At 41.0% G+C, this 26015-nt stretch overlaps 3 protein-coding genes across 5 annotated transcripts; 1 reads left to right on the top strand and 2 right to left on the bottom strand.

Annotated features, from left to right (window-relative positions):
- Positions 1-1424: 1424 nt before the first annotated feature.
- On the bottom strand, positions 1425-8040 carry LOC135486877 (cytochrome b-c1 complex subunit 2, mitochondrial-like). The gene is made up of 12 exons (XM_064770006.1): positions 7930-8040; positions 7140-7211; positions 6671-6820; positions 6341-6405; positions 5849-5905; positions 5274-5496; positions 4836-4986; positions 4223-4425; positions 3751-3831; positions 3327-3403; positions 2797-2950; positions 1425-2390 (listed from the first exon to the last, which is right to left on the bottom strand). Exons 1-12 carry the CDS (start codon positions 7966-7968, stop codon positions 2304-2306), a joined length of 1359 nt encoding a protein of 452 aa, XP_064626076.1. The 5' UTR covers positions 7969-8040; the 3' UTR covers positions 1425-2303.
- A 115-nt stretch (positions 8041-8155) lies between these two features.
- LOC135486860 (BRCA1-associated ATM activator 1-like) lies at positions 8156-14241 on the top strand. Of its 3 annotated transcripts, none has more exons than XM_064769984.1 (11): positions 8347-8788; positions 8890-8970; positions 9143-9363; positions 9611-9907; positions 10186-10576; positions 10914-11033; positions 11242-11422; positions 11830-12069; positions 12171-12342; positions 12579-12730; positions 13109-14241. In XM_064769984.1, the coding sequence occupies exons 3-11, from the start codon at positions 9165-9167 to the stop codon at positions 13946-13948; spliced, it is 2592 nt and encodes an 863-aa protein (XP_064626054.1). In that variant the 5' UTR covers positions 8347-8788; positions 8890-8970; positions 9143-9164; the 3' UTR covers positions 13949-14241. The 3 variants fall into 3 exon arrangements, with proteins under 3 accessions (XP_064626062.1, XP_064626054.1, XP_064626045.1); XM_064769975.1 differs by having other exon boundaries at positions 8890-8980; XM_064769992.1 differs by lacking the exons at positions 8347-8788; positions 8890-8970 and adding an exon at positions 8156-8213.
- Positions 14242-14423: 182 nt separating this feature from the next.
- Positions 14424-20244, bottom strand: LOC135486852 (group XIIA secretory phospholipase A2-like). The gene is made up of 4 exons (XM_064769964.1): positions 20066-20244; positions 19671-19741; positions 19111-19276; positions 14424-15473 (listed from the first exon to the last, which is right to left on the bottom strand). The coding sequence occupies exons 1-4, from the start codon at positions 20232-20234 to the stop codon at positions 15256-15258; spliced, it is 624 nt and encodes a 207-aa protein (XP_064626034.1). The 5' UTR covers positions 20235-20244; the 3' UTR covers positions 14424-15255.
- Positions 20245-26015: the final 5771 nt, after the last annotated feature.

Here is a 26015-nt window from a genome sequence, read left to right as displayed (position 1 = left end):
TGTTGATGGTATTGCTGCATTATCCTAATAACTTTCTCATTATTTACAACGACTGCAGACTGCATGAGAACCTGGGATGCAATCCTATTTGGACTGTGTTTCCATGGGCTTTCTGGGAAAGCTCCACTATATGGGGGCTTTTCCATGGGCTTTCTGGGAAAGCTCCACTGTATGGGGGCTTTTCCATGGGCTTTCTGGGAAAGCTCCACTATATTGGGGCTTTTTCCTGCCACATTGATAAGGCACCCTTTGCCTAACAAAACCAGAACATGGATGTGCATTCCAAGATTGGTTCCCTCCCGATTGTCATCAACCAGATGCATGTACATGTATGGTACAATTTACGAGTGCGGTACATGATTCATCCAGATCCTTCAAATTTTCCCTACTTGCATCCTCGGTGCAACCATGCTTTTCCAACATGGAGGCTATTCCGGGGAAAGATCAAATTCTTGGGGGATTTTGACTGCCTGCCAAGATTGTCATTGACAAGATTTGGGACCCTTCACCAAACAAAACCGAGACATGGATTGGTTGCCCCGGCGGATTGCCATCGTGGTACATGTACACTACATGTACATGAAAAAGATGTTTCCAGATGTTTCATCCAGGTCCATCAACTTGTCCTTCCTTGCAGCCTCTATGTGCAGCCATCCATGTATTTTACAGCATGTTCATCAGGACTACATCGTCATAATCACAACCCAATCCCAGAGGAGATCAAGGCCAGCCTAATAACCATGCACAGCCCACTCAGTTTCCTCATTTAAGATCTTTTTTTGAGTAGTAAACATGGAGAAGTATCGTGTCATTTTCCCCCTCTGAGTTTTCACCAGAAGACTCCAAAACTGAAAGTAACTTGTCTAAGCCAGGACAGAAATTTGTTGGTTCCAATTGATCATACAGCACAGAGACAATGGGTTGTTGTCACACTCTTCTGCAGTGTCTTCACATGGCTTGTATTCTTGGTTGGGGGACACTATGAGCAAAGTTCTATCAAACGATCCTCAGTCAACATAGATGACCTGGAAGTGCTGTGGCCACTTCGGAGGTCACATCCTTACATGTCAACATGAACAGCAGCAAATTCTCAACAATGGTGAACATCAACATGTTCATGCATGGATTACAGCGAATTACAGGGGTGGGAGAGCGGTACACTGCCTTTCACAGCCCTGTGAGGCTGTGTGGAACAAGGTCAGGGGACAAAACAATCCTGCTGCAACAGGTTCGACCATGAGAATGACGTGTGGAGTCAAGAATTGGTTGTCTACCAGCAGATACCTGTAGGCTGTGTCATTTCGTGTGTGACGTTACAACACAACCCAGTAAGGTTGTTCCCTCTGTGACTTTACGAACTTTATTGCAAGAGCAATATACAACTGCATGGCAGCTGCACAAAGAATCAGACAAGACTTGTTTGAAATGGAAAACCAAAATACTTTATTTTACAACACAATGGCCTACTGCTTGAACAGAACAGTCTACCCTACTCCAAAAGACACACTAACACTGCTCGTATTGTTATTGATACAGGTTTCCAGTCATTCCTCATCACAAACACACTGATCATTGATAACATTTATTTCCGGAGAGCCCACTTGTTGCAGCACCCGATAGGAAATGCCCTATTTACATGTGTAAATCTAGTCAGTGATGCAGGTCAAGGAATGCCGGCTACATGTAACAAGCACATCACAATAGAACATGATGAAAGTACAATGTATCAGGGATTATTATGACAAGTGTATAACTCCTTCATCATGGATGAAAATTAAGTTCAGTGTGATGAATAGACAACACAAATAATATATTTAATGAAATTGTTAATTAACACTTGATTTCCCCTTGACTTATGTTTGACCAAGTATAGATTAAATCCAAGTATAGATTTAATTCATACTTGGTTTGACCAATAAGAGGTCAGAAGTAGAAACAACCTAATAACACAGCGTGTGGGGGAAACCAAGGTTTTTAATGTGTACAGGCATTTGAAGACCTGGCATTCAAATGCAGCCACTGATTGTCATGGTCATCCTCATGCTGAATGAAGTGCATGGAAGTTGAAAATCAGTTCCAAGGTTGAAAGGTGTGCACTTTTTTAAACAGATAACGGAACGGCATCTTGAAGGTTCCATTCTTAACAATCTGTCATAGAATTCCAACAAACATCCATTCCACTTATGATGACTCAGGCTTGTTTCCAGCGGTGTCGTTCAGAAATCCACGTTACGCAAGTTTGCACTGTTTTTAAATTTTAATTACAATGAATTTACAAAGGTCTTTGACTAAATTTCCTATTTTCAAAGTAGTTGGTCCAAGTATGGTGTGTTGGACAGGCTGCCTATCGCAGCCATTGTAGGTTTTCCAGTGATCACTTTCTTTGCCACCTGCAAGTCAAAGACAAAAAGATTAGAAATCATCAGTTATTAGAAAGACAGATCCTCATCTGGGCAAAACATTCATGATGTACATGTACATGTACAGCCAAAGCCTCTTTGCCAATGCACTGAGCAAGGAGCAGGTATCAGTGAAATTCCTTTGAAGTCAATGGTACACAGTGGCCTTTGCAAAGTCTGTCACTCTGCTCCAGACTTTTAATTCCTATTGTTAGATAGTTAATGTGTCATGGAAGTGGTGGTACAACATACATGTATGGGGCCAATTCCAACAGTAGTCAAAACTACTCCTCTACACTGGAAGCACTCATTACCAACATATTGCAAAGAACTGAATTTACTCGTCTACAAGGCAGAAGAAAATCAACAGAAAATGTCCAGGTCAAGTTGTGCTTACTGTTAGTACATCATTAGCTGACACAGCATCAATAGCCTTTGAGAGAGCTTCAAGAGACTGGACCTCTCCCAGGTTGATAGCTTGGAGGGCCAAGTCTTGCAGGCATACGTCTGATGATTCCAGGCTCATCGCGAGGGCACTCTTCAACTGTTGCCTGAAGAAAACAAGGAGAATGAAGTTCGAGGATGATTTGAATATCGCAAGTTTAGTACAAGTCTCCTACAAAAAAGTTAAAGACATACATGTGCAAGAACCCAATAACCAATATTCTTGGCAAAATGGAGGTGGTGATTTCAACTGTTCGTCAGACTGCCCTCTGTCAACTGAAATCAAATTCGAAGGCAGGCTAACATGTACATGTACTAGTTATACCAGTTGTTTGAGTGATAAGAGTGAGCATCATGCACTTGATAGCACAAGAATGTTCAGCGTTCTGGTTTCCACCCACTGGTACATACGATTGACCATAAATTTGCAAACCAGACTAATGGCAAAAGCATGCTAAAAGTCTATTTATTTACAATACTTACTTGGCTCTCACAATGTCCTTCTCGTCGATATTTCCCTTTGTGATTTGTCCAAATTGCTTAACAGCAGCTTTTAGGACCTGGAAAAGATTAACATGACATCAACTCAACAAACAGCCTGCACTTTTCAAATGAAATTCGTGGCGACGATGAACATGGTCAAAACCCAAAACCCATGTCATTCTCTTTCTTCTTTCGGTGGCATTTTTAGTAAACTACATGCATGCACTTTAGCCAATCATCTTTCATGTAGGGCCATGTAAATGTAGACAGGATTTGGAAGTGCACATGGCAGTCCGCGGCAAAGTATGTTTTATTCTTGGGTCAACTAGAACCAATTTCTACAAACACACTGGTGTGTCTCTTTCTTAAAAACTATTTACACCCCCATTGCATAATTACTGGCCAACATGCAATTAATACGAACCTTGTCCATGTCTTGTGGTTGCCCAGCAACTGTGAATCCGAATAGACCAGAGTCACTGTAACTGGCACTGAAGCAAGATGCCTGAAATACACAATAAAAAGTTAAATCAAAATGCGTTTAAAAAGTATTTATTTTAAAGAAACAGGAAACCATAAGAGCAGAATCAGCCAACGATTATGAGAAAATCTATTTTAAAACTCCACTCTTATACATGTAGTATAGCACTCTTTGATATTTGCAGTGAATGAAACTTAGGGGAGCGATAAGTGCAATTGTTATCCTGAAAAGCTGAAACACTTCAACATTACAATTCTCATGCCTTTAGCCAATCATTTCATGCTGACAACAGCAATCACAACTACACGAGCAAAAGTGCTGACACTTGTTGTAAAGTGCTTGATACTGACAATTGATCTGTGAAAAGCACTTCATTTCAGCACCCATTACATGTAATATTACACTGATTACTTACAGCAAATGGGCTGTTCGTTGCCTGAGAAGCAGCCGCGACGATCTTATTTGACGATGCACCAGAACTGTACTTGACGTATGGACCAGTGCCCATCAGATGCTGGACAACTCCCAATGCCAGCAGGTCTTTACTGTTCAGGGAGGGCGCCTCTGTTGCAATAGCTGCTAAGGTGACTGGGCCACCTGTCTCAACCCTTTTGTTACCTAGAACATGTAGAAAGAAGACGTTTTTACGATTTGAACCAAATCATGATTTCTTTACATCGTTGGCTTTAGCAACCTCCAAACAAGCAATTTTCAACCCTGCGATCTGCAATCATGATCATATGCAATAAACATCTCCAACTGAGGTGGTCATCACAGGTACCTGGGACAAAGAATCGATGACGGCTGTTGACCAGTAATCGATATCAACCAAGCGTTTACTGGTTTCATTCACAAACAAGCAATCGTTAAATTGCTGATCACAGTGAAATTTACCTTAGTTACCAACTTCATTACAGTTGGAAACACTGACCACTCTCAAATCCTGCAGCTAGGGCATCTACAAATTTAGCTGATTACACCAGCTGCTAGTCTTACTAAACTCCCCACGACTCAAACTGAAAACGTACCTCCAGAGAACTTAGCTGGTGCTGTCGGTACTCCTGGGCCGCTAGTGGGGTTGAAGTGTTTGGCGTAATGAAGAAGGTCATCATGTTCGATACCAATACCAACAAGGGCCATACGTCCGGCGGTGTAATGATTATTTACATAATCTGCAATCTGGAAAGGGAAGGTGTAGAGAATATGCAACATGTTCAGAATGATCACAGATTGACAAGACTTTTTCATGGGCACAATGGACTTATGACAGGAGGTAGCCCAATCAAACCATTAGAATAATGTCATGGAATATCTACCTCATTCTCTACCCAACAGAGGGTACAACTATACATAGATAAATAGTTCAGCCAACACTGGGTCAAGAACCAAGGAGCCGACATGACATGTTCCTAATGGACTAACTACAAATTAAACTGCATTCATGGCAGTCGATTTCAACAACTTACCTGGTCCACATCATAATGTCCGACCATGAATTCAGGGGCATACAGGCTTCTCCCCAGGGTATCCCTGAAGGCCGATTCGTGAAGTAACTCAATCAAGTGCGACTCGGGCTGTTCTGCTAACACGGCCAGATCAACGTTCAAACGTGGCTGCATATCTTTCAATTCCCACGGCTTCAAGCCAACATTGCAGCTGACGTAAGAGAGGTACTCCGCTGCAGTATCGCTGGAAGGAGATGAAATAATGGTCAAAAGGATATCTCCCCAGGTGTTGCAGAAAGATTTTAAAATTGTTAAACTTTTGGGACGTCCTACAACATAATTTAACAGAACCATGCATTCGAAATCATGCACCATCACTAGATGTTTTGGCGATCGATTTGACAGTACTATTACATCTGTCCTTCAAACCAAAAGTCTGGATGTCAAGAGAAAATAATAGGCATAAGCAAATCAGGTGGCTGGTTTTCCATTTGACACACTACGGACAAGAAGCTTTTAATGTAATGATACTGATGACTCCTGATTTATGCAGCCAAAAACATGCCAAAGAATGTCAAATGATCTGCACTACTTACACATGGTCTCGTGAGCATTCTGTCGTGTATATCATATGCTCTCTTGTAGTAGTACAGCTGCAAATAAACATAAAGGATAGTTATTCAAACAATCAGGTTTATTCAAACAATTAACTTTCTGAACAAAATTGAAGAATCAATTTGAACTAAGTTAACAAGTGCTTGGAGGTGTTGGAATGAGTCCAGGATGAATCTTTGAATAACAGCAGTGAATCTTAAGCAAGAGAACGAATTGGCAAATAACGCAGAAGGGAACTATGCCACAGCGCTGGATTGGTGTTGTTAGATGTAGCCTGTGATGCAGATAGACCTCAGCCTGCAGTGGCAAGAGAGGTGTGGCAACAGACGGCTAAGGACCTGGAGGGATGTGGTGGCACAATTGACACAGTTTCAAGAGTGAGTGAGTGAATGAAACCAGAGCTGGGAGTGGTTGGGGTAACACACCCTATGAAAAATGACAAATTTAAAGAAAGAGACTGAATGGATACTTACTCCAGGCTTCCTCCAATCTGATTGATGCTCCTAGTGAGTCCAAAGCCAGTGCACTTATTATTAGACTGAAACATGAAGGAGGGTAATAAATAAGAACAGGTAATTTACACTCTGTTTGCTAGACATCTTTGACAAAGAAAATGTGAGGTGGCCTACTGTGAATGTGTCTGGAACTACTTACAACTTTTTAAACAATGACGACAAGTCTTCCAATCTCCTAAATGTACTACTTCTAAAGGTGGTACATTTCGTGGGCGGTGAAAAGTAGGTTATAACGTCGCTGATTGGGTGAAATGACAATTTAAAAGAGTCACTTTAGGCCCCACCTACCAGACTGCTAGCATTACGAAGGCAATGCGTTATTCCAAGGTTGCTTCCAGTCTCATACCGAGCCCCAGCCTTGAAAACAACTGCTAGTTTTGTGACAGGCGAGTAGTTCTCAACAGAGGCCACAGTCACACCGTTGGGCAAGCGGGTGACCTGGAAAAGAGAGGAATTTAACTTTTCATGTGGTATGGTAATGACAGGGTTTCCTCTGCAAAGAAATCCTGAATTTTGTCCAGGTAACTGCCCATCTACTGGCACATAAACTCTCTATTTTGATATAATTACTGAGTGATTTAAATAGACATTCTAAATATTTCAATCAAAGTTACCGACTTCCAAAATGGGTACTACTACAAGACAACTGAGTTAACAACATAAGGCATCCAACTGCAGTTGGCCAGGCCTACCTGTCCCCTTGCCTAGTTAGTTCTCTTCACATCAATTACAAAAACACATGTGTTGCAAAACATACCTTGGGACTTTGCTTGGTAAGTGGGGCATGTTCTGTCTGAGATTGGGCTGCTTGAGAGGCATAAAGCCGGCGCTGAAATGAAGACAATTATATAGATATTCCATACTATTCAACAATGTCAACAAATAACATGATGGTGATACATAGCAATGATGATGACACTGACTGACATGAAAGACAAATACTTATATTGTCATAATTGAGATGTGACAAGAATCCATGCCTATTATAGTAAATTGGCTTTATTGTCACTCGCAAACACAATGACATATCACATGCAATATGTTGCCACAACAGACTCATAAAAAGACTAAGTGATGTTGACAGCCTTGATAAAGGCGACATTCCTTCGCCTTTATCAAGGCTGTCAACATCACTTAATCCTTCCATCCAACAGAATGCCAACCCAAACACGTGAGTCGTGACGCGGGCACGGCATCATCGGTGTCTGCGGCACACACCGACCAAGTCTGAGGACGGACTGCATACACCATACACGAACGCCATACATAAACAATGGCAATGCCCACAAAGTCAACTTATTAAACATCATCACTGCCATCGACCTGCAGTGCACAACAAGATAAAATGAACATTTTGGGGAAGGGATTTTGGGTCTGGCGAAATTTAGTAACTGTAAAATGTACAGGAAAATACACTGCACGGATAGTTATCAAACCGGTGACCAACTTTCACTGCATTATTTCTTCAAACGTAAAGACGAATTTTCGTCAACAAGGCATTAAAAACGTAGGTTACATTAAACTTATCATTTCTAAGTAAAAATTACCTGAATCGAAGCAACAATCTGCCTGCTGGAGGCTCTCATTTTCAAGATTTTTTTGAGAAATACGGCTCAAGGTCGAATACGGCTACCTGCGCAGAGACGAGTGCGCAATTTCCGTCCTGTTAGTTCTAAAAATAGAACTTGGCGATTTGCAGACGAATGTATCAATATACTTTTGTATTTGCTTAGTTCATTGATGTCTTTCGCTAGAATGATGAAATAATTGATTAAGTGATACAATGAGTATCTAAATATCAAGAATATATAATCCTACTATTAAGGAGTTGGTAGGTTTTAGAGATGTTGATGGATTTTGTGAATGATTGAATTGACAAAATAATAGTGTGAAGCCAGGTGATAAGAGTACCAACACAAAAGGGTAACCGGAAAAACGCCGACCGACCGACCGACCGACCGACCGACTGACCGACCGACCTTCCGACCTACCAACCCAAGGAGTTTCGTAGTTGAGTCGCAGGTCTCATAAGTCAATGTGATATATCCAATCCACGATAGCAGGTCACGTGAAATGAAATTGTAAACAAGCGCACGTGCGCTGGTCAAATGACAACAAAGTTGCAGTTCATGCATTGCATCGGTCGAGACACTCGAGTAGAAAAACTACAGTGCATAGATTAGGCCCAAATCATGTTTTTATATCCACCGACCATGTAGACAAAGCATGTCTTTAGAGTATCGTTATCAGTTCCTTACCGCGTGGGCTCGTTTTCCCGGTATAATTGACTGGAGATGCTGCTGTCAGACACGTCGGACTCCATCACGTCCATTGCGCTGGGCACTACACAGATACATGTGCTATAGAGAAGCGAAAGGGATACTGCATATGACGGTAGGTTGGCAGGTCAGTCGGTTGGTCGGTCGGTCGGTCGGCGTTTTTCCGGTAACCGGGCTATGAGGCGCGAATGGGATGCCGTAAGTGAGGTTGTCAGAGTCGGCGAGTAGGTCGGTCGGTCGGTCGGTCGGTCGGCGTTTTTCCGGTTACCACACAAAAGTGCTCTCTGAGAAGTTTTTGAAGAAGAGGCAGTATGACAATGTACCCATGACGTACTTCACTCCAGCTTGTCAAATGTCTTACTCCTGGCAATTCAGACTTGCTCTGGAGTACTTGCGCCTGCGGTGCACCATCCATGATGATGGCCATTGTGCCATGAATAGTGACTATATTATCAACTTGTCTATTGTATGCTCATTTCAGTTTCAGAAAAACTCAATTCACTATGAACCAACAAGGTCTGAGTAACACTGAGGTAGGGTCTGTTACCATTGAGACTGATGACAGTGAAAGGATGATGAGAAAGTTCGACAAGGTCTTCACCCTCTTCTGTAATCCAGAGGTCTCAATCGAAGATGACACCATTCCTGATCGACTTCTTTCTTGTATCTGTGAGATGCTGACCCTTATGTCTCAAAAGAATGGTAGGTTTCTGCTTATGTTTGTGTATGTGTAAAACATGGACCCGGGTATCTATCTAAAACTAAAAAGTCACGATCATTTGTGTTAGGGGTAGCAATTAGCATGGTTTAAATTGGCATGGTTTAAATTAGCAGACTCCTATTCCATATCAGCACCTATTCATAGATTGTGACCTTCTGTCAGCAACTACTCCATGTGAATCTCCTAATGACTTGGCCAAAAAATAGCGATAATCTTTTAATTCTGCAGGTGCCGTGAGCCTACAGGAGTTCCTGCGCCTTGAAGGGGTCGACAATCTCATGACGAATGCACCATTGTGTCATCGTAATACGAAGATTGCTGCATTTACGCTTAAAGTCTATGCCTTGCTTGGAAAGATTGAAGGAGGTTACCAGTTAATTGCAGAGAATGGTTCTCTAAAGAAAGCCTTTGCGGGGTGTCGTCGTTCTGACATGTTTCTGGATGCTACTGTGAGGGAGGCTTGGTTCACAGCGCTGGAGATGATGCTCACGAATCACGAGGCTTTGGAGTTGGTTGTGGAAATAGGTAAGCCTAAACTGTGTTCTTTTATCATTGTAAACCAATCATTCGTGTTTCTATGGAGACATTTGCTTTTTTCTGTCGAAATTTACATTATTCTCCTCACGTCACAATCTCTTTCACAAAGTCGGATTATCTACACTTTCACCATTGTCAACAATGGCTTCTTCAGGACAGATGTTGTTCACGTCCGATCTAGCAACTTCCCATCATAAAACTGTTGGCATACACCAGTTTTACACTTTGACACAGTTTTGAAATCAAACTTGCCTTCAATATTTCAGGTGGTATCAATAAAATAATGAAGTCCCTGACAGATCCCAGTATGTTTGTGTCGAAATCTGCCATCAAATTGCTGAAGAAGATATTGCAGTGTGTTGAAGAGACATCTTCACAACAGAAAGCCAGTGATTTGGAGTCCCAAGGAAAGCTTCTAACTTCAGGAGGAATCACATTAGAATTGTTTGGTCTCTTGGCATATGCTGTCAAAGAAAAGGATGTGACTGCCTCCACTGCCATGCTGAATACGTTATCAGATATCTGCGCTACAGAAGGCATAACTAAATGCTTATTTTTGAATAACCAGCATGTGATTCTCCTGTCCCGGTGTCTTGAAGATGCCAGCCTGATTAAGCCAGCGTCTGAACTTATCTTGAAGGCCATGGAGCACACAAAGTTAGTTTTCAGTCTGGTCGTATGATCGTTTTGTTCTTACAGTTACATGTAATGGATTTTCATTGTTTTCTATTGATGTAATAAACTTTCTTGATATTGCATATTGCTAATAGCATGTGAGTTGAATTTGAATAAGAGAACATTCCTGTTTCACAGCAGTTACGTGGGTGTTACAATGGGTATCATACTTAACACCAGGAGCATACATGTACATGAGCTTGAGGAATAACCAGAAATTATCCAGAATTAACCAGAACTGTTATTAGTAACATTGTATAATAGACTCTTCTTAGTAGGGATATCCTCCAAGCTGACACATTATTTTCCTTTTTCACAGTATCCTGCCCTGTCCTCTACCTAGTCTGCTGGCTGAGAGCTCTGAACGCCTGGTGAGACTGCACAAGCTTGATGATGCCCTTAGAACAGCTGCTAAAGTTCTAGTCGTATTTGAATCCAGGTAAGAAAACCTTGAAAAGCAAATTCATACATGTACATGTATACCATCTTGTTACTTGAACCCAAGGTCAGCTGATATCTCTCTTCGCAGCTTTAATATCAAAAGGCGTCTGGTTTTTTTGCAGGTGCTGAACAGATGGCCTTTGACAAACTAAATATCCTTTTAATCTCATCATTCTGATTCTACAATCTTTCTAATTTCAATTCAGAGATAAGTTGATCCACCAAAAGCAAAGATCCCTTCTTCAGCATCCAATACGACTATTGACGCAAGACTCTGTTAGCTCTGTCGACCCTTTACAGGAATTCTTTGATGGGAAAGCCATCTTTAGGAGAGCGACACTTTGCCTGGTGTGTCGCTGTAAGGATCTCATGAAAAATAGCCCCGAGGTAAATGTTTGATTGTGTTACACTTCATAACCAATGAATACAGTGTCCACATTGGAAAAGAAATTATCTATAGAAGCCATGCAGATGACGCCGTCACAGGAAAGAACACCATTTTGGACGTCAAATTCACCACTGATCAAGGTTGCTTACTTTGTCATCAGTGCAAGGATGGCAGTAGTGAAGTGTGGTAATGTCAGTCGAGATGGTTACGTTAGGTATCCTTAAGGATGTTATCTCTTTCAGTTAAACCCGTCAACATTTTCACGTATAGATTTGAAACACTTCGTTAAAGCTAACGTTGTTTTGAACATCTCGGCCCTGTGTGTTTAAGTTGTCCCTTGCTGTTGGTGTCTTGACAATTTCTGCTAGTCCTTTGGAAGTTTATTTTATTACTTCTTTCTCTCCAGGTTGAACCAGTCCTGACTCTCCGTGACCTTCACACAGTTCTAGAAACAACGTTAACTGTCGGTATCCCAATCTCAACGAAGTGGTCTCAGTTTCTCCATGGGTCAGTACAGATACAGAAAGCTGCCTTTGACTATTTGAAGTTAATTGCTGATCAAAAGACTGCCTGTCCTAAAGAAGATTTGGAGAAGACAGTGGCTATTTTGATTGCCATTCTGGAATCAGCTGATACAGATACTGGGGTAAGGATGTTTTCTTGGTCCTTAACTTTTGTAGGGTGAAGGTTCAAGAGCAGAACTGTGTCTGCATATCGTTAGTATAAATGCCTGTGCTTTCATTTTAGGTTATGGTTAAATCCATTGACACATTACTTGCCTTCATCGCATGTATGCTCGTGTGTTTGCATCCATTTCCAAATATTGGCCGCCTCATGCAGAAGTTGATGTGTGATGTCAGGTGGGAGGTCAGGGATTCTGCTTTAACATTTGTTGCTGGAGTTTGTGCATCAAATTCAGGTGAGTCAGTCTCTTACATACAACTTTTAATGTAGTAGGTGTCTTGTTTAAAAAAAAAACGATTAAAGCTGGTCATATGCTTTAGCACTGTCATTTTGACTTCATATAGGTCAGAGAAAAGAGTTCATCATCAGCATTTCCTCATTTACTTGGCACCTGGCTGCATGTGACATTTCACCTTTCGAAAACAGCTTCTCACCACCTTGTGGATCTGAATCAATATTCTCTTCTTGCAGAGAAAGTAACTGATTGGATCCTGGAGCACAACTTTCAGCAGTTCGTTATGGATGGTATCAAAGATAGCGATAACTATGTCCGAGCTACAGCACTTTCTAGTATCCAACAGATGTTCAGTTGTCGACAATTGTGGAAAACTGCTGATCAACTGGTAAGATATTGGTCCTTGTGTGTGTTGTCATAGCAGTGCCAATGGAGCTGTACTTACATGTACATTAAGATATTCTAACAGATAATCTTAGAAGTCCGTGGTTTGATTTCTGTCCATCCTAGCATGTACTGTAAGAGGAAGGTGACCTGGTTTGACAGCACTCGTGATTTCATTATTAATGGTCGGTCATGGCAAAACTATAGTAAAAGAAGGGAGCACTTGTTTTGTCCTTCAGTTCAATGACAATAACACTTGAAACTCTTGAAATTCTCATACAATGACAATTTCAGCACTTAAAGACCTGTCTGCAAACATCCAAAATTACTCATCTCAACAGTCGTGGTCTTCCTGCACATTATTTTTTCCTACATTTTTCAGGAGCAGCTGGTTGATGCGGCCATGGAAATCATCACAAATGATGCAGAAGGCTTCCCACGCAGATCAGCCATGTCTCTTCTCTGTTACCTCGTCAAGGCTGGCTCTATCCCAGAGACAGTGCTCCCAAAGACTTACTCATGTGTTGCTAGTGCCAGGAATGACTTTGACTGGGAAGTGAAGTTACATGCAATCGAGTTCTGGGAAGGTGTGATTGCAAACACCTTGCTTGAAGGAGGCAGTCATCTGAGAAATGGGAATGACATTCCAAGTTATGCTCAAACTTTATTTCAAAACTCATTTACACTTACATGTGCAGCTGACAATGATTGTGACGGTGGCAGTGAAGGGACAAAAAGACAAAAAGACTACTTGGAGAAACTTGAGAGACTGCAATCGAATCACTGCCTCGAATCCTTACTGTCATCAGCTGGCGATTATGATCAGAGCGTCAAATTAAAAGCTTGTGAGGTTCTGTTAGATTTGCGGACAAAATGTGAATCTCGGGGCATAAGTTCTGATTTCATAGACACCGAGTTGAAGAAAGTTGGACTGACCAAAGCTGACGATACAATCGAATTTGGCAATTTTTTATCATTTTCCAGTGATTCAATGTTGAATTCTGAGACCTTTATAGAGGTAAAAGTTGATGGAGACTGCAAGTGTGAACATTTCTCTCGGACTTTTCAATTCTTATCCATTCTGTTTAGCTTGGACCTTGACACTTTGATGAGACAGTTGCAACAGACCACAGATGAGTATGTGTCCAATCCTGAATCCTTATTGGACGACATCATTGCCTGGTCAACTGAATCCGAGGATATCTTAGTGGATTGTTATTGATATTTGTACAAGAGAGGATGAACATCTCAATCAGATCTTTGCTTTTCTTTCAAATGAGTGGAGATTTGAAGTTCTTCAGATACGTTTGCATTGCAGTAGGCATTACTGAACTAGGACAAAGCATATTTTAGTCGAGAATGGTATTGCCCTAATTTTAAAACAAGCAAGCAGTATCATCGACAATGGTGGCATATTGCCAGGTGTATTATTATTTTAACTCCTGCACAGCATGCCTTTTTAGCACCGCCTGAGAAATTGTAAGAGATTCAATGTGTTCCATGTACTGTATACACTAGAGAAAATAATTTTGCTTACTGTGTATAAAACGTTTTGTTCTTCTTTACATTATATGTTAAACAACGAAGAAAGCGGAGTCAGAAATGTAGTTCACGATGTAAAGTCTGGAAAGGGATATCTTTTTAGATAGGAGATGCAATTCAAAAACACTCCATTGAAAGAATCAAGAACAACCAAATTTATCAAAATGTAGATTTATTCAATCTATAAATCTGAGATATGTAAGAAAAATCCATCCCATCGGAAGACTTAGGACAATAGAAAAATACAATGTTGCTACATGTATCTTGAGTATAAATACGTAAGTGAGTCTATTACTTCAATTTCACAGAAGAGAACACCAACAGACTTCTCTTACAGTGAAAAGCAACACCAACAGATCTGGTTTTACAAATCACTCCAAAGATTTGGTATTACCTCCAAAACAATACGTGTAAAAAATAATTACCGGGAGGCAACTTTCTGACTAGATTTGAATTCTTACACAATTTCGCAATTTTGCTAACAAAATGGCAGCCATTCAAAAGTCTATAAATTAAATCAAGCAATTGGCCAACCATCATCATTAAATTTAAGCCCTAAACCACCAATTTTTAGATGGCAAGCACTTGGAACATGATTTTTACATGAAATTTCATTTTACAGTCTTGCATACATATCAAGTACTGCTAACAATCATTATCATCTGGGAAGATGTGTTGTTGATCAACTTGCTTTAAAATCAAACTAAGATTCACTAACAATTTGTTCATATGGACTAAAGCTTCTACATGTCAAGGGTATTAAAAGTATTATCACAGTTAACAAAATGGTTTCTATCCAAAAGAAAAATATGTATGCACACAAATAGCTGGGCGCTTTCATTCTCTAACAGATAATCACTAAGGTTAAGGCCTACATGTATCACATTAACAAATACACGTAGCAACAATCATGATTTCAGCAATAAAGGAAGGTCCCCTATAACAATTGAATCATCAGCGACAATTTTATTCATGCCATAGTCAATGCTATAACTCATCTTTTGTATCCAGATCTAGAAGACCATCAAGATCACTAAGAACATCCAGAACATCACGTTTTTTCTTTTTCACTTCCTCGTCTAAATATTTCAAAGGGTCCCGCTGACCACCTGTGCACTGACAAGCTTTTTTCTGTGATTCCAGGTAGGAGTGACAACCGAGCGAACTGGTTCCACCGTGCATCAGTTCAGCGGCCATTTTGCACCCTGAGGAGAGAAGGAGACAGACTGTTATAACAAATGGGTGATAGTAACAAAGGGAGACGAAACACACTGAGTGGGAAGCTACCAGATGTCATTCTGCAATGAGTTTCCTGGTGAGGCAAGGCCCGTTTCTCATCAGTGTTTGATAGGTCTACAAAAATCGACTAGAATATTGAAAGGTTATTTCATAGTCAAGATTTAAAAGAGAATCACAGGGATCATACGATAACAGAGGAGACATTTGAACTAAAACAGCAGAGACATTTTTTCATAATCATGACAAAACAGATAACAGCAGAGACATCTTTTTCTATTTGAAAACAGCAGACGTTTTTTCACCATCATCGTGACAAGAGACACAACAGCAGACATTTTTAACATGTTATTGTTAGACACACACTGATAGATGTTTTTCTGAAAAAGAGAGATGATATTATAGTTTATTGTTATCATCAACAAGAAGCCGTCGTGTTATGTAGAAAGTAGATTGGAGGATCTGTTCTGAAACAGACAACAACACAAGTTAACTCATGACAAGATCATCATCATATAAGAATGGTGGTGATTCAAATTTTATATCCCATGTAATGGACTCGCCAGAATACTTTCTGCCTGGTGAAACAGTGGCAAAAGGAATCTAAAAAATACCCCTCGACACCTTTTTAAAATAGATCTTTTGACAAAAGATGCGGGCAAATCTACATGTATGGTGGCCTGTAACTGGTATTTCTAAATTTGAATCACTGTGGTGGTAGTTGATGATTCCAAACCGAAAGAAGTGTTAGAATATAGTGCAGCATTTGCACCAAATCTTGCTTTTCCATTGTTAAATTTCTTGTTTAAAGGTGTACTACTAATGAATGACAGCTGTCCAAGATCTAAAACTACATCCTAATTCAAAATTTCTGAACACAGATAGAACTTAGGCAGACAGCAACTTGTATTAGAGACACAACTAGGAAAAAGGGATTTTCTAGTTTCTTCAGAAGATGCTTTCACATTATCGGAACATTTTCAGGGGAAAAACTGACTACGAACTGAGAATGAATATAAGTTACCCAAAGTATTCCTGAAAAAATTTCATATTTTGTCATTCCTTATTTCAATTATTTGTCAATTTAACGCATAAATTTCCTACGACCCAGGTGGTGAAAGTTTGTCAAGTTTATCAAACACATCCTCATCACCACGAATGACAGATGCCAGCATCTCGTCATGCTGAAACTCCTCAATGTATTTCTTAAACTCATCGTCGCTCTGGATCATCTCATCAATTTCATCATCGAGCTCGGCGGGTGGTTCGGGAAGCTTGATCATGTCAATGTCGACCAGGGAGTCCTTCAAGCGCCTCAGGCGATCCTGGAAACCTTTCTTGCCCTTTTTGAATGCAGGATCATGTGGCTCTTTAATGCTATGGATACTGTTGTAAATCCTTTCAAAATCATCAACATCTTCATCGTCTTCTTCTTCTTCATCAACGGTGGCATCGTCATCATCATCATCATCATCATCATCAGCATCATCATCTTCAGTAGAAACTGTTTCTACCTCAACAGCCATCTTCATCGCCAATGCTTCAGAATCCATAATTTCTCCTCCATCTCCAGGACTCTCGGCTGGACTATCAGATCCTGTTCTTTGCACCTGTTCACCGTTCTCCCCAACAACTGAAGTCTCACTCTTAACTGCCTCTATCTGTTTCCCCACTTCACATATACAGCTCCCGATCTGTGACTTCTTGTATGATAGGCAGCCCATGGCTCGTGCTGTAGATGCCACTAATCCTGCCATATTGTCACAACCTATGAAGAGAGAGGCACAGAGACATGAACATCCAGCTTAGAAGAGGATTTTAGGCCTGGTAGTGGTATTTCTGATGTGGTTTACGCAGTGACTTACACATAACTACTATTAACACATTTGCAAGACGTTCATATCCCCATTGTGCTCAGATGACATAAAATGTACTGACACAGGAAATACTACCTAACACATGTTAATGGTTTTTTTCGGAGGCATCTTTTTGAATACCGAATCGTTTCACATTTTAGGACGGGGGAAACAGTGTGGAGGTTGAATTTCTAATGAATTCCAAACGTAATACACTAAAGAAGATAACTGCCACATGAGAAGGTGGAGTCACTTCAATGAATTCTTGCTAATACCAATAAAACAAATTTGACTGGAGGAAAATTGCAAAGAAAGGCTGGACTTAGTATAAAGCTGGTTTAGCAAGACCTGGCACACCACCCGCCAGAAAATTTTCGAATCATCACAACACTGGAATAAAGTAATTAGAAGGGATTTTAAGTGCAATTATGTGGACGGTTGCTGGGAACACATTTTGCCTTTCAATACACAGTCTCGGTCTCTAAACCAAATGCTGGGTCACAGACATCAGACAAAGAACAAAAATGCCCATAACTGAATAATAAAACAACCCACCAACATGACTTGAATACCCTTGTGCAATCATGTTTTAGATAGTTAAATCTTTTTGGCTTTCAGAGCTACATTAGTCGTTTCCTTTTTACTGTTTGAGCTAAGATTATGCCAAGAATTTTGCAATAAAACTGCTAAAGGTATCCCCAATATTATCGTTTTTCTCTATTCATTGCTTTTGGCAGTTTGTGTTTCAAGCTGGTTAAGCATAAACACCATTGATTGTTAAAATTAACTGTGCATACAAGAGCTGAAATCAAGAAAAGGACTATTAGTAAGAAGTTTTTAAGATTACATCCACACACAAGTTGAAAACTAGTCGTCACCATACCCTAAAAACAACAAGAATCTGATCATCACAACTCCCCTTGCGGGCTCACAACCTTCTTTGCTGCCTTAATCTTGGTCATCGCCTCCTCTCGACTTTTTTCCGCAGCTTTGCCAATAGTTTTTGATTTCTCCATGGCATCTCTGAGAACGTCCGCCGTTGCCTTCAGACGGTCAGTCACTTTACTGTCCTTTAAAGTTTTATCAAACTCTTTGTCGTCCAGCCATATCTTACTGGACGATCGGAACTCGGCCATTTGCTCTGCCAGGCCATCAAAGGGATCAACTTCACCTTCTTTGAACAGCGGCGGCAACTCTGGGACATTACCGAATGGATTATAGTGTGCATCTTCATTACCCCATTCTTCATCATCCTCTTCTTGATAAGGAGCAAAAGTATCTTCATAAGGATCGTCTTCTTGTTCTTGTTCTTCATTTTCATCTTCATCAATCGTCTTGTCCTCTTTTGGTGCCACTTTGCACACGCAAGATTTTTTTTGCGCTGCTTTATAAGCTGGACAACCCATAGTTCTAACGCCAGTCAACATTAACTTAATGGTTGAAAAACACCCTGGAAAAAAATCAACTCCTTTATTCAGACACATTTTAAAATGGCTTGACAGACTCTCCAAGAGGAGACAATAATACGATCATTTTGAAAACGTTTTATAGACAACAGTATAACCAGCAATCACCTGATTCTATCTACACTGAATTTGCATGGTCTAAAGATGATGTGATACTTTAAAGTTTGAAAAATGACTTGACTCAAATCAATAAGTGTCAATACTGTGATTGCTGAAACTGCATCAATTTTGGGAATTAGTGCCAACCCCGAGGACCAAAGATTATCTATGCAGGAGACTCTCACCTTCGTACTGATCAGTTGTAAACGTTGTCTTCTTTGCCTCACACATCTCATACAAACACAGCTGAAACTGGTCATCACAGTCTGCTCGGACTTTACCACATGTATCGTAGCAAAAGTCATGTACGTCACAGCATCGTGTCATCTCTGGCAGTGAGCTTGTCTCCAACTGAAGTTTGAGATTATTGAAAGATTATACCTCAAAGTATTGATACCACTCCTATTGCCCTACGATGTGGCAGACCTTTCCTTTTTTTGAAAAAGAGTTTTTTTGCAAATAATGGAAGCCCAGGGCCGACACAATGCATCATGTGCCCTGGAAACAAGATTTAAAGAAGGTGTCATGGGGCCTTTAAACTTTATGGAGAGATGAAACATTACTAACATTACTTTTTTAAGGTAACGAAGGACCAAGAACTGATGGCACTCCAACCAACGTTTGAAAATTTCAAACTGATTATTCATTTCAAGTTCTTCCTATGGCAGAATATGGTAAAGCTACAATGTCCATTTTGTTGGTTACATGATGTAAAATTCTCAAAGTTATTGATGATTTGGTGTACCTTTATTCCAAAAGATCCACATCCATTTGAGGTTGGTTTGTGGCCAGGCCTAGGTTTCTTCACTTCTCCTTCTGCAGCATGGTAAAATAGAGTTAGATAAAGGACACTGTGAGCACAAGCCCTTTTTTACTCTTTTCATAGTACTTTCCTGGCTTATCCCATTGTTTAGCCCGATAATCCCGCTAACTAGGCTTCAGGGGCCTGTGGTAGTAGGGTACCGTACTACACTTCAAACAAAAGTTCAGGGTCAAGCAAGTCTTGACAGGCGAACTGAGTTTATTGTTGTCACATAATATACACAGTCAGTGCCATGTACACATTGCATGTATACAGTATAGGCTAGATTAGAATACATTACAAACATACATTGAAACATTGTATACCGCTAGTCTTACCATTTGGACACTTAAATTCACAGGCTTCGTCACCTTGAAAAGAAGAAAGAATGTTGTCCAACGCTTCCAAAGACCCCTCGGCGTCTTTTTCCAGATCGTTCATATCTATCCCTAAAACAGGGACTCTAAAATTTACCAAAATGACGAAAAGAAAACTAAACTTCACCATCCTGTCCACCATTTTGACGCTTTGCCTCAGCGACGAGCAGACGAAACGTAGCGCATACTGATTGGTCAAAAGTTTGGGAGTTGCGCAAGTTCTCTAGGCGGAAATTTCAAATCGTAAGACAATTTGCATAATTCGTCGATATCAAGCGTATTACCGTACGACGTCAGCTCGACGCGTTCGGGATTGTTAGGATCTAGACATGTTATTCGCCAAGTCACTTTTTGGATATAGCATCTCAAATGATCCAATTCATGCTCCCATTGTGCCCCCCCCCCCCACCCCCCCGGTAAACCAGATAATATGGCATTGATGGTGCCACCACGGCTCCGGCTAGTATATACTTTTTTCTTCAAAACTACCCCACACTGGCAAGGAAAATCAGCTGTATATAAGAGAGAAATCTTCAGGCGTTCTAATAGGAAAAGTCACTTTTGACCAGTACAGTCAATCCGCTCCGGCCGCTAAGGTCACCTGGTACTGCCCCTCCCATTGGCATCTGCCACTCAAAAGTGCGGACGGTGTCATAACCTGGGCCTCCAGGCCGCCAAGCATACCCTCTGCCATACATTTCCACATGTTCCAGCATCCTCATTGGGACAAGGATGGCAGGTGTCAGATATCAAATGGTCGCCAATCGGTCCAAGGTCCAGTCTCTCTTTGCCTTTCGAGACAAATCATCGGAGGGGAGAAGACGCGAAATTTTTCGGCTTGCTAGGTAACCTCTCGATTTCTATTTGATTTCTGTTCCTTTTGGCTGCTAGGCCTTATTCCGGGGCCCTATCCCGGCGTTTATCCAGCTATATAGTTGCCCCATTCGAGATATTGTTTTGCAACATTGTATACACGTATAATGTAACGTCGTGAAAAGTATTGTAATTCACGTCTTTAGCTCATGAGCTGGTTAACCCCTTGTTACACATGATGCTGTTACTTTTTCTGCAGTTTGAGATACATTTCCCATCTTCTCATCCTGTCAATGTCGGGCCATTTCACTCGATACATACTTACTCCCTCCATGTGTAAGGAGAAGTCGTGTTGTAGGCCATGTTTGCAATGCAAGAGGGTGCTATCTTCTGTGACGAAATATCCAATCCATCCCCATCTTTGTTACTTCAGATACGGTAGGCCTACTCTAATGAAAAAGCTATTTTTTTATTCCAACTTAGGAATGCCTCACCGTTTACCCGACCTGATACCCATACCCATTGCAGTATATTGTGAATACATCATCGAAATTTGTTAGTCGAGTGACTGGAGTTTTTGTCCAACCTTCCAAATGAACTGTTGAATTTATCAGACATTTGGCATTTCGGGCAAGTGCTTAGGTTACATACAACAAAGAATGAGGGGTTATCCAAATTCCCAAATATCAAATTTATCTGGCTGAGAATGTGTTTGTCTGTTCATAAGTCCAATTGCATTGAATCATAGATACAACAGCCGGAGGGAATTGTGGTGTATTAAAGTTGACTGGAGCTTTTGTCCAACTTTCTAAATGTACTGTTGAATTTATCAGACATTTGGCTTTTTGGGCAAATGCTTTTGTTACACACAACAAAGAATGAAGAGGTCTCCAAATTTCCAAATATCGATTCTATCTGGCTGAGAATGTGTTTGTCCGTTGATAAGTCCAATTGCATCGAATTATGAATGCATCAGTGAGAGGGAATTTTGGTGTAAGTTGACTGGAGCTTTTGTTCAACTCGCTAAATGTACTGTTGAATTTATCAGACATTTGGCATTTTGGGCAAATGCTTTTGTTTCACACAACAGCGAATGAAGAGGTCTCCAAATGTCGAATCTATCTGGCTGAGAATGTGTTTGTCTATTGATAAGTCCAATTGCATCGAATCATAAATGCATCAGTGAGAGGGAATTGTGGTGTTTGTTGACTGAAGCTTTTGTTCAACTCGCTAAATGTACTGTTGAATTTATCAGACATTTGGCATTTTGGGCAAATGCTTTTGTTTCACACAACAGAGAATAAAGAGGTCTCCAAATTTCCAAATATCGAGACTATCTGGTAACATTCTTCATTCTTCTCTTACCTAGAATTCAAAGGACATTGGTACCAGTATTCCACCTCATCGCCATACTGAACTTCCAGCGGTGTAGCCTCCGTGCTTATGCGAGTTGCCAGGAAGTTAAGTAATGTAAAAAAATTGAGGGTCAAGGTGCCTCACCACTTGACAACAGAAGCTGTCTTGCACATTAGAGTCAGGAGATGAGAAAGAGGTCCAGATTCTGAGAACCGGGATGTTTTTACTGTGTGAAAGTATGAACAGGCTGCTGAGTCAAAAGCATGATGTGTACTGCTACAGTTTTAAGCACAGTCTTTAAAAAGTGCATACTTGCTCTTGCTGATAATATGTTTGCATCAAAGTCAATTTATAGGGGTTATGGCCAAGGCTTATCACCAGCCAGAGCTACCATTCTGGTGCTGAAATGGATGCGACATCATAAGAACAAACATGACTGTGACATTAATTTGACTTGGTGACTGTGCTCATTATAAAGCAGCACGTTCACAAGTGAAACTGATATGCACAGTTCTGAGTCAATAGGGACACCATTCTCAGAAGGAGAAAAATGGAGAGGTTATCCAAGGATTGTAATGAGATTTTTTATTTACAGCATTCTAGCATCTTTCAAAATAACTGAATGAGTTCTCCTTGTCTGCAATATGGATGAATTTCAAGCTGGCAAGTATTCTGTGGTCAACTTGATGTTTTCACACTTTCTCTTTTAGTCGCTGAATAAAAAAAAACTACAAATATTCGTCGTTGGTTTAATCATTACCATCACCTCGTCACTACCAAACTGGACTTAAATGAGACGGACAGATTGTCTTAAGTCTTTGTCTTTGGTGATGTCCTTTAGCTTTGTCGATCAAGAGGAAACCTTGCCGCGTAGTCCTCTTACTTGGTTGGGCAAAAGAGACTCAGTGACAGAGGACGGTGAAGAGAAATTTCGGGAGCGATTGTGAAATCTGTAACTTTGCAGTTCACTTGCACAGTTTGCAAACGAATTGACAGAATGCTTAATTGTCTTCAGCCGAGTGGTGAAAATAACAGCCTAGTTGTTCTCCGAGTCAGTTGGGCAAGCGAGACACATCGCCAAACAACACGAGAAGCTGATGCAGAGAACACTGAGGCCTGCGATTATCCATTGTACGATGATAATCCAGAAAGCGAATTGGTAACAGGTTTTGTCACAATATAAGACGCTTGTTGTGTCTTCGTACGTCACGGTCTCATATACTTCGAAGACCCAAACATTTCCTGAAAAAGATAAGATACTTTTGCTTTAGCAACGCTTCATACGATTCTGGCTGGACATTAAAATGATTCATATGATAATTCTGAGCTTACCTGAACAGCTTTCCCAAGAGCAACGGACATCTAAGCACCAAAGACAGGTGGCAGGTTGACCGTCTCTCATAGGAAAAATTATTCAAAGGACTTGTGAGTCCGTGGAGTGCGGACAGCAGTAGTCGGTTGATCTGTTGACCATCTCATCTCTCTGGACAACCAACCTTCGGGCACCAGGGAAAGGAAGGTTATCTATTGACATGCTTCTATTGAATAAGTGCAATATGCTGATTGTCCTGAGAGACGATCAAAGCATCAACCTGCCATCTGTCTTCAGTGCTCCTCTCAAGTTGGAATGTCCTACAATATTTGGCTAGACAACCGATCATAAACCAATATACCAATGGCACAACCAGTCAATTTACTGTTGCATACCTAGGCTGTCCTGTGACAATGTACCAATGGAGCAACCAGCTAGGTGTACTGGTGTATACCTTGGTTGTCTTATGAGGATCTACCAATGGAACAACCAGCCAAGTATACGGCTGTACACGAAGGTTGTCTTGTGACAACGTACCAACAACCAGTCGGGTTTACTCTTGTATACCTGGGCTGTCTTGCGACAATATACCAATGGCACATCCAGCCAAGTTTACTCTTGTATACCTTGGTTGTCTTATGACGATCTACCAATGGAACAACCAGCCAAGTACACGGCTGTATACGAAGGTTGTCTTGTGAAACCGTACCAACAACCAGCCAGGTTTACTCTTGTATAACTGGGCTGTCTTGCGACAATATACCAATGGCACATCCAGCCAAGTTTACTCTTGTATACCTTGGTTGTCTTATGACGATCTACCAATGGAACAACCAGCCAAGTACACGGCTGTATACGAAGGTTGTCTTGTGAAACTGTACCAACAACCAGCCAGGCTTACTCTTGTATACCTGGGCTGTCTTGCAACAATATACCAATGGCACATCCAGCCAAGTTTACTCTTGTATAGCTTGGTTGTCTTGTGACAATCTACCACTGGAACAACCAGCCAAGTTTACTCTTGTATAGCTTGGTTGTCTTGTGACAATCTACCACTGGAACAACCAGCCAAGTTTACTCTTGTATAGCATTGGTTGTCTTGTGACAATCTACCAATGGAACAACCAGGCCATTTTACAGTTGTCCATCTATGTTCCTACCTTGGAAGAAATAGACTGACGTTAGGTAAGTACTCACCTATTATGAACCAAATGAACAGGAATAGCGAGATGGCTCCATCGAATGGATTAAACTTTGCGTTCTCTTTATCTTCTTGGTTTTTCTTGGCATTTCTTAACCTCTGTACCATGGTTGAGATCACCTTGACTGTAGCGAAACATCCTCCAACTAGGAGGTACAGCGGGATGAAACTCTGGATGGTGCAGGAGTTTAGGTATATAGCGCCTGTGGATGCAGAAAGAGTGGTCAAGTGATGACATTACTTTTTTTTAGAGAAGACATTTTTACGCTTATTATGAAGTATACACTAGGCCTCATGTGCTGGATATCTTAGGTTTAAAAATTCATTAGCGGCAGTCCATTGCTGTCACAAAAAAGAATCAAGGACATCAAAACAATAAGGTAGGACACTTTTTCGAAGGACACTCATTCCTATCACACCAGCTGCTCATATCACAACCATTCCCTTCGAGGGACAATGAAATGAAGCCACCGTCAAACCCTGTAAGCCTACTGTACACTCCGGATGCAGTGGACCAGCCTCGCCTCTTACCCTAACGAGACGTAATGGACTGCCCCGGGAGTCTAGGTCACTGTGGCTGTGAGGCAAATTTTTAAGAGCTCGTGTTGAAAGAATGCAATAGTAGGCACGTTTTTTGTCACAACCTATTTGAAGTGCTCTCTACTTACCTATAACAACTTGTGCAATAGGAATGCCAATGAACAGAGCGATGCATATTGAACTGAGGGCTGAAAAAGAGGATAAAGAAATGATAACTAGCAAATAGTTTTTAGCTCACCTCTGGGGAGCTTATACGATACCGTGGGGTCCGTCGTCCGTCGTCGTCCGTCAGCGCGGAGAAAGTTTCGTCACCGCTAGGGCTAAATGGCTAAAACTTGGTGTGATGGTAGCTTTGGGCAATATGCCCAGACGCATTTTTCTTTTTTGCGATATGACCTACTTTCTGGCCCCCAGGCGGCCATCTTGGAAATTGGTTTTTGGCCTTTTTGAAGCTAATGATTGTTCGTAGAGTGACGAAATTTTTATGGTGGGTGTATCTAAGTAGGTCAAATGACAAATCACCCGGGTTTTTGATTTGACCTACTTTTCAAGGTCACATAGGTCAAAGTTCACTGAATCACCGATAGATGGCACGTGTCGTTCCTATTTGAGCTAGAAGGTTCTTAACTTGTGAGGAAATACAGGGACCCTCTATTCTACCCCAAAGATTTGTCCCGCTCGGACTGACT

This window comes from Lineus longissimus, chromosome 1 (assembly GCF_910592395.1).
Source record: "Lineus longissimus chromosome 1, tnLinLong1.2, whole genome shotgun sequence".
Taxonomy (NCBI): domain Eukaryota; kingdom Metazoa; phylum Nemertea; class Pilidiophora; order Heteronemertea; family Lineidae; genus Lineus; species Lineus longissimus.
This window is presented reverse-complemented; position numbering and strand designations above follow the sequence as displayed.

What these genes read in the sequence shown, in the direction of transcription:
- LOC135486852 (XM_064769964.1), bottom strand. Translation starts at nt 20,234, where the DNA reads ATGGTGAAGTTTAGTTTTCTTTTCGTCATTTTGGTAAATTTTAGAGTC. An exon ending in TGAATTTAAGTGTCCAAATG is followed by an intron (nt 19,742 to 20,065) that starts GTAAGACTAGCG and finishes ACCATGCTGCAG; the next exon opens with AAGGAGAAGTGAAGAAACCT. An exon ending in TACAACTGATCAGTACGAAG is followed by an intron (nt 15,474 to 19,110) that starts GTGAGAGTCTCC and finishes TTCTCTCCTCAG; the next exon opens with GGTGCAAAATGGCCGCTGAA.
- LOC135486860 (XM_064769975.1), top strand. An exon ending in AAGGCCATGGAGCACACAAA is followed by an intron (nt 10,577 to 10,913) that starts GTTAGTTTTCAG and finishes CCTTTTTCACAG; the next exon opens with TATCCTGCCCTGTCCTCTAC. An exon ending in TCATGAAAAATAGCCCCGAG is followed by an intron (nt 11,423 to 11,829) that starts GTAAATGTTTGA and finishes CTTTCTCTCCAG; the next exon opens with GTTGAACCAGTCCTGACTCT.
- LOC135486877 (XM_064770006.1), bottom strand. Translation starts at nt 7,968, where the DNA reads ATGAGAGCCTCCAGCAGGCAGATTGTTGCTTCGATTCAG. An exon ending in AAGGACATTGTGAGAGCCAA is followed by an intron (nt 2,951 to 3,326) that starts GTAAGTATTGTA and finishes TGTTTTCTTCAG; the next exon opens with GCAACAGTTGAAGAGTGCCC. An exon ending in CAGCTAATGATGTACTAACA is followed by an intron (nt 2,391 to 2,796) that starts GTAAGCACAACT and finishes TTTGACTTGCAG; the next exon opens with GTGGCAAAGAAAGTGATCAC.